Consider the following 8,421-nt stretch of genomic DNA (forward strand, 5'->3'; position numbering starts at 1 on the left):
TAGATGGAGTAATTGAGAGGTGCGGTGAATTAGTTACCACAAAAAAAAATCCACAGATCCCTTAGATGTCTTAAAAACTAGTTACTACTATCACTCAGTAGCCACACAAAAAATTTTGTAACTCAATAGATGTACTATAAGTTATTATTAATTTTTAAGCATTCACAAAGATTTAACATGCATGCATAAAAAATTTAACATGAACACAAGAGACACCATATTTAATGTGGAAACCCAATATGAGAAAAACGACCAAGTAACTAGCTACCAATTTTCACTCTTTTAAAGTGAGCCCTGTTAGGAGCGAACCTTGTTAAAGGTTACAAAAACACACTGTTAGGTGTAACTTTGTTAAAGGATTTAATCACCCTACTAGGAGTAGCCTTGCTCGAGGACTTTAGAATAATTCAGTAGAACTATCCACCTTGTTAAAGGATTTACAAAATGGCTATTAAACCAACTCTATTAAGAGATTTAGGAAATCATTGTTACAATGATGAGAAAGTAACAATGAGTAGACCTGAATGAGATGCAACTGAACTTTTCTGATATAGATCTTTGTTCTACTTTACTAGATCCTCTCAGATTAAATAAATCTTTGCTACTCATCAAGGATATAACATCCTTCTTCAAAATTTTCTCACACTTTCCTCTTCACAATCAATACACTCACATGCTTGCTCATTCATTCATCCATTCATACTTTTGAATTCACAACTTGACTTTTTATTTATACCTTACAAATTATCCAGTCGACTTATTTACAAGTTACAATTATCAATAATCATTACATTAGTCGGCTACATTCATTACATGAAACAATTAAACTTTATTTCCCAAAATAATGAAATCTTTCATTGGCTAACCTTGCTTGGTACACATTATTCCAGAACTAATTTCCAATGTTAACCAACTGAAGCTTGGTGAACACTGCAAACTCTACAAAATACTTTGGAGACTGAGTGAACTTGATAAACACTAAATTTCTTTTGTTGACTTTATGAGCTTGGTAGAAACTGACTTCTGCCATAGAAACCTTCGATGCCTGAGGGAGCTCGGTAGAAGCTAACTTCTACCACAAAAACCTTTGACACCTGAGTGAGCTCGATAGAAACTGTTTCCATAGAGTAACTTTTAGGAATGCTTGGTAGACTTTGTAATTTTCTTTGCTGACCAACTAAGCTCGGTAGATACTGAGAATTGCCTTGCTAACCAATTGAGCTCGGTAGACTCTGTCTGATAACTGATATGACATTTGTGTAACATCAAAGACAACACACAATTGAGCAATTGTACCCAACAGGTCAACCTTAATGAAGTGTCCAAAAGAGTGTCTAATCCACCTAAACAATCTCTCATCCCAATATTAGAGAGGAAGCCATAGTAATCTAACCCAAACAACCACCAATCTAAATAGGTCAAGGTTAGGGCAAAAACTCAGTTTCAATCAAGAAAGTATCAACAAATGCTTTCCAAAATGCCAAGAGCTCACCAGGATAGTGTTTTGATCTATTTCAATTGTTAATCTAAATAGGAAGAGGGAGCCTACCACCACAGAGATAGTCATCAATCTAGACATTCTCCATCTAGAAGAGCACCATTTCCTAACCATTTCCACATTAGGTCAGAAAGAAACAAATTTTCCAATGAGGATCAAGGAGAGTCTCAAGGAAATCAAATCAACCACAGAGTCTAGGAGTGAAATCTTTGGCCCTGCAATACTTGAAACCACCATAGGTTTCTTCTCAAAATCCATAGGAATCTTGGATCCAACAATAGCCTCCAACCAATTTGGTTTTGGGGAGTCAACACTCTTGTGACCCACAACTTCTATGGGGCCCCTCAGAGGGCGGGGACCCATATAGGCCAAATCATTAGTGATGTCAAATGAATCAACTATAGGAGTTGAGAATCTGACTCCGATAATGTGCCAAGATCACTTGTAGTGCAAATAGATTGCTGAAGAGAAACCTAGAGAGCAAAGAGCTTGAAGCAAAAATCGCACAAGAATGATTCACAATAGGAAATTAGAATTGCTATGTGAAAATGGAATGAATTTACAATGAGTGAGAGACCGCTTATAAAGGCCTCATGGAAGCTTGTAGAACAAGCTGGAAGGAGGTAGAAGATAAGGATGACAACTTAGCACAGATCCACAAAAGGTGGAAAAGATAAGTATGCCAAAGGGAACAAACTCTCGTGTTGTCAACAACTAACCTCAACATGCATTAAATACTAAGTATGCATTAACCTAAGTAAGCTTAAGTAAATAGAATAAATAATTAACAATTAATTAATTATTTACTCTAACACCCTCCCTTAAGTGCAACTTAGGGGAATTCCTTAAGCTCACAAAATAAAGGGAAAAATGCAAAATGGGTCCCGACAACTAGGCCATTTTAGGTACCCAAGTACAATGCAACTAAATGCAACCTCTGTAAAACAGAGAAAGAGGGAAAACCCTATGGGAAAAACCCTCCTCCAAAAAGAGGTAAAAACAACATGCTGAAAAAAAACATGAAGTGAAGGAAGGAAGGCCTCAACCAATCCCCCCAAGGAAAACTTCTGTAACCCCAAGCGGTGATCGTAGCTAAATAAAGCATGGTGATGCAAAAGGCTTAGTGAAGATGTCTACAACCTAACCAGTAGTAGGAATGTACTCCAATGCAATAACACCATCCTAGATCAACTGATGGATGAAATGCATATGCAACTCAATGTGCTTGGTATGCTGATGTTCCACTGGGTTGCGAGAAATGTGGATGGCACTCTAATTATTGCACCACAAAACAATAGGGCGATCAAGAGGAAATCCAAACTCAGTCATCAACTGACGAAGCCATAAAGCCTCATGATTAGCAAGAACTGCGGCCCTATACTTAGCATCTGTAGATGAAAGTGCTCGAGCATGCTGCTTCTTGCACGACCATGTGATGGGGCCGGAGCCAAGGCAAAACACAAAGCTAGAAGTAGACTTCTGATCATCAAAATCACTGGCCTAATATGAGTCAGTGTAGCCAACAATGTGTGGAGTCCCCATAGTGTAGTGAATGCTCTGATACCATCTAGGAGTTGAGAATCTAACTCCGATAATGCACCAAGATCACCTGTAGTGCAAATAGCTTGCTGAAGAGAAACCTAGAGAGCAAAGAGCTTGAAGCAAAAACTGCACAAGAATGATTCACAATAGGAAATTAGAATTTCTATGTGAAAATGGAATGCATTTACAATAAGTGAGAGACTGCTTATAAAGGCCTCATGGAAGCTTGTAGAACAAGCTGGAAGGAGGTAGAAGATAAGGATGACAACTCAGAACACATCCACAAAAGGTGGAAAAGATAAGTATGTCAAAGGGAACAAACTCCCGTGTTGTCAACAACTAACCTCAACATGCATTAAATACTAAGTATGCATTAACCTAAGTAAGCTTAAGTAAATAGAATAAATAATTAATTATTTACTCTAACATCAACCAAGTTGAGATCTTGAGAAGAACTTTACCCTTCTTGGGCATTTTGGGTTTTAGTAGAGAGGACCAAAAGGAGGTTTGGTGAAGCCTACACTAGCACCAATGGAAGCGAAAGGAGGGGGAGGACTCCATCTCCCTAAGGATTGCAAAGTCATGTACCAGAGTTGAAGGAAGACATGGATGCGAAAAGTTGCAGAGAAGTTACTTTTTTCAAAAACCTTAATGTGGAATCAAGATAGTTATTTTGTTCCTCCCTTTTGAATGTGACATTTTTTCATATGGTTAATAGAAATAATGATGATGGATCAGTTGGTTCTTCATATTGTGCTATTATATGCTTGAAATCTCATGGTTTCTTTGGTAATCTTGGTTAATTTCATATGGAATTGAACTTGATTATAATAGATGATTCGTTTTAGCCTGCAAAATGGCATTTGAATCATTATGTTCAATTGATTTGATGAGTATATATGGTTTATATTCTTTAAGTCTTAAGGCTTATCTTTAAATTAATCTTATTGCAAGATGCTTTAACATGTTTATGGGAAAGTGTTCTGGATGCCTTTAGTTCTTTCTCATTAAAAGATCATAGCCTATTTTATTCTTTTAGAATAAAGGAATTACTATCTATTATTTTGAGAGGGAGTTGTCCCTTAGAACACAGGGAGTTATTCATGGAGAACTCATTTGTTACATGTGATAGTTTTTCTTGTTGATAAAATATCTCATATGTAAAAAGGAAAAATTGTTACCAACACATTACAAAGCCACACAAGCTAATCAATTGATAGTTATGAGATATTTTTCCATAGAAAGTCAAATTTTGATATTGCCATGAGGATTTAACTATGTAGTTTTTGAGTCAAACTCACTGACCTATGTATCATGAATAAGTGATTCACACATGAATGTCCCTGTTTTGAAAATTTTCTCTGATTCAATAATTTTGATATTTCTTGCTTGAATGTTAATTATCTATGCCCTCAAAAATGAAATTGAAATCACCTAGGGTAAGGTTCAAAAAATTGGAAAATTTCAATTTTATTTTTGATAAATGACAATTTGTCAAAATGATGTTTCTATTAGCATGTTTGAAATTATGATGAAAATAATTCATTATAGAAATGCCCTTGTTGATAAATTTGCATTTAATAGGGTTTAGGGATTAAAAATAGGTCATTAAGATCAAGCAAAACATCAAAAATTGGTGCCTTAAGTTAGGGCTAGAAAATTATAGAAAGAAAAGAAAAGGAGTCTCAAGTGGCTCACCCTTGCAGGAACATAATTGTATATGTGCTCCTAGTGATAGTGGTGTTTGCTCCCCTCGATTATGATATTAGCTAGAATTGGACAACTATACATGAGAAATTGATATGTAATTAATATGCATTTAATCAATAACTTGTTATCCACCATTGACATCGAAAAATCTACATAATAATTGTTTGCACTAAAAAATAAAAATCTATGACAAATTAATTTGCATTTAATAGATAACTTGTAGCCATCATTCATATGAAAAAATTAGCATAATAATTGTTTACATTCAAATAATTTGTAAAGTCTTCCTTTAATGCAAAGAAAGAAGAGAAGTTGTAATTCAAAGAAACATCATTATTAATTGTAGGAAATTGAATATAATATTAAAGTTTTTTGTAATTGTTTTCCTTCTAAAAGTTCATTGTCTCATTCAATAAGATTAAACATAAACATTTTTATATTAATTGCACTATTTACATAAAATAAATATAAAAAATGAAGTCATGTAATTGACTAATTTTAATGAAAAGTTGGATTGAATAAATGCATAAGCATATGAGAAGGATTTGTGTGTGTGTGTGTGTGTGTGTGTGTGTGATCATTTGCCCTACTACAAAACTGCTCGATGAGCTAAGGCTAGCAAGAAATGTAAAGGCAAGTGCTTGAAAGTTTCACTTAATTTGTAAGCTGTATACTATCCTGACGCATATCTGGGGAGCTAAAAATCTAATCACCGGATGGCCCAATAATAATTAGTCGCTTTCAATGGATGTGTGAAGAGGAAATGAGAACAGGCGCTGGCTAATCTCCAGATAAAATGTACCAAAGATTAAAAAAAAAAGTCAAACATGATTCTTTTTAAGATTCACGTAAACATGTCAAAATTTTTTAAAGATTTTTTTGTTTTTGATCACAAAATATACAGATTATGAAGAATAATTTTTTGATTACAAAATATACAAATCATAAAGATCAAATGCTAAAAATTTCAAAAAAATCGTTATATTTTTCATTTTTTTAAAATTTAATCAATGATATAGCCCCATTGGAAAATAATGCTGTGTACTATCTCCATACTTATTTTTGTGGCGAGTGACTACGACAATAATGGAGACAACTTGGTCAGTGGGACTGCTTTGCAATGAATCTGACCGTAACTTTTTGGCGTTAATCCACTAAACTAATTCCCTTCCACCCAATTTTCTGGCAACAATAATGAATGAAGTTGAAGCATCCCAGCAATGTCTTCAGACTAATTTCAGAGAATCCAACCTTTTAGTATTATATTAGAAAGTATAATGAAAAGTTTATCGTTACATTTAATGTAAAGTTAAAATTTTATTTGGCTGAATTGCATAGATAAATGATTCACTCTACACATAAATCGAGTCTTATCAGTTTATCAGTTGGGTTGGGAATGGAGAGTCTTATCAGTTTATCAGTTGGGTTGGGAATGGAGAATAGGAATGCATATTAAGAATAAGAATGATTATTTCAATAACAGCTATTTTGTTGAAATGGGTATAAGTTCATTTTAAAAGCAAAATAAGAATATGTACTCACAAACTAACCATCTAATTTTCTTCTTCTTATTTCAAAAACCCAAACAGAATGTGAAAGCCATCCAAAGATAAACAAATAAATAGCCTTCAAATAAATTAAACAAATGAAAGCCACCATACTACCTGATAAAAATATGACCCTCGTAAATCCCTTCCAACTGTGAAGAAAGCAAATTATCCTTTTCTTACAGCTATTCTATCCCTTCCAACTGTGAAGAAAACAAACTATCCTACTCTTACAGCTATTCTTACTCTCTCCCTTTTAAATAGTCTATGAAGCCTTCCAAATTGTTTTGGGAGGAGCCTCCATTCATTACTGCTTTCTTCATAATTTCTCTAACAATCCCAACATTGTTCCTCAGTTTCATCCCCTCTTGCCCATCTATGTCCATAAATTCTGCTACAGTCACTGCAATCTCCTGGCGGCTCACCAGCGTGGATCTCATGTTATTACAACTTCTAGAAACTTGCCCCAGACTCATGGCCACCCCCCATTCATCCACAATGAGCCTGCGGTTCGTATACTGGTCTGTCACCAGAGGATATGCGAGCATGGGAACTCCCAACCAGAGGCTCTCCATGATAGAATTCCACCCACAGTGGGTCAGAAACCCACCCACAGAAGAATGGGACAAAACATCCACCTGAGAAACCCACTCAACAACCAAACCCCGCTCTTTGCTCTCTTCCAGAAACCCTTCTGGCAATATGTCTTGAACGTCAGAGGAAACAATATCAGGACGGAGCACCCAAAGGAAAGGCCGCATGCTCTGCAGCAAACCCATGGCCATTTCATGAACTTGTTCCTTGGAAACGTGGGCGTAGCTTCCAAAGGAGACGTAGAGAACAGATTTCTTGGGCTTGCTGTCGAGCCAACCCCTGCAGTCCGACTGAGCCCACATGCTTGTTGTTCCCAGATCATGGCAGTCTTCATGTTGAAAGAGAGGACCCACTGAGCAGAATGGGACTTCCGACTGCACTTGCAGCTCATCGACTGTTGGCCTCTCCAGCTCATCCACCGTGTTGGAAATAATCCAATCTGCTCCGCGGGCAGATTGGAAAGCTTGGTATATAATTTTGTGCTTGAGGGTTGATACATCCCGCTCTTGCAGATATGAAGGAAGATCTGTTAATTTCAAAACCGGAGCCCCAGGAATGTAGTTTATCGTCTCATCCTCTGCAACACAAGATACTCCATTATTTGGTTGTTTAAATCTTCAAAGAGTTGTTATAGCACTGTGATTTGTGGGCAATTTTTGTATATATATAAGAAAAACGAAACAACATTACCGTTGCTTGTAAAGGGATGATGGCCGTTTTTGACGAGGAGGTCCCAGTGATAGTAAATGGAGAACACCATGACCGACTCTGTCCAGAAGGAAACGTGTGGAACCCCAAATTTCTTGGCAATGCGGTCTGCCCAGACGAAAACCGTGTCGGTGATGATGCAGGAGAATGGAGGGCCATTTCTCTGCAGATCCTCCATCAATTCCTCGACGTGGGACTCCATGTTATTCAAGAGGGCGTTGTTGAAGTCGTGTAGATTGAGAGATCTGTCAAAATCTTGAGGCAATCCGTCGGAAACAATTGCTGATCTGATGTTACAAGTGTTGGCGAAAGGGTCTCGGCCATTGTTGGCTTTGATGATGCGGGCGTGGCATCCATGGGTGCACACCACCGTCACAAGGAGACCCTTGGCTGCCAGATGCTTGGCGAGGTTGTAGATTGGAATGATGTGGCCTTGATATGGATACATAAACACTACCACATGCATGTTACTCATCTTTTCTTCTCAACTCTGGTTCGTGTATCTCTTCTTCTTTTTATATAGGGACGGATTGTGCCGAAGGAATGTTGAGCAATAATGCAATTCAATAATGAATTACAACACTCGCTAGCGCTTGCATGAGAACGCCGTGCAAGATTATGTTGATAGGAAAATTATATATAGGTTTATATGTTATGAAGTATGAATTTATATGTGCATCAAAGATATATTGATTAAATATTTAAGTAGAGCTTGTTTAATTATGAAAGAAATTTAGTGGTTGAGCTGTTTAAGTTGGAGTAGTATTATGAGGATCGATCTTTTTGGAAGTCCCACTACTTCATCTTTATGAGTTTCATCTA

The 8,421-nt window shown here is 36.5% G+C and overlaps 1 protein-coding gene across 1 annotated transcript; it reads right to left on the bottom strand.

Moving 5' to 3' along the window:
* Positions 1-6,360: 6,360 nt before the first annotated feature.
* On the bottom strand, positions 6,361-8,079 carry LOC149532169 (UDP-glycosyltransferase 86A1-like). The gene is made up of 2 exons (XM_089809483.1): positions 7,582-8,079; positions 6,361-7,468 (listed from the first exon to the last, which is right to left on the bottom strand). Exons 1-2 carry the CDS (start codon positions 8,072-8,074, stop codon positions 6,540-6,542), a joined length of 1,422 nt encoding a protein of 473 aa, XP_089665609.1. The 5' UTR covers positions 8,075-8,079; the 3' UTR covers positions 6,361-6,539.
* Positions 8,080-8,421: the final 342 nt, after the last annotated feature.

The sequence above is a fragment of the Cupressus sempervirens genome, chromosome 11 (genome assembly GCF_028749045.1).
Source record: "Cupressus sempervirens isolate cs-2001-9-10 chromosome 11, ASM2874904v1, whole genome shotgun sequence".
In the NCBI taxonomy this organism is placed as follows: domain Eukaryota; kingdom Viridiplantae; phylum Streptophyta; class Pinopsida; order Cupressales; family Cupressaceae; genus Cupressus; species Cupressus sempervirens.

Coding starts and splice junctions, on each gene's coding strand:
- LOC149532169 (XM_089809483.1), bottom strand. CDS start 8,074: ATGAGTAACATGCATGTGGTAGTGTTTATGTATCCATATCAAGGCCAC. Junction 7,469..7,581: donor TCATCCCTTTACAAGCAACG/GTAATGTTGTTT, acceptor CTTGTGTTGCAG/AGGATGAGACGATAAACTAC.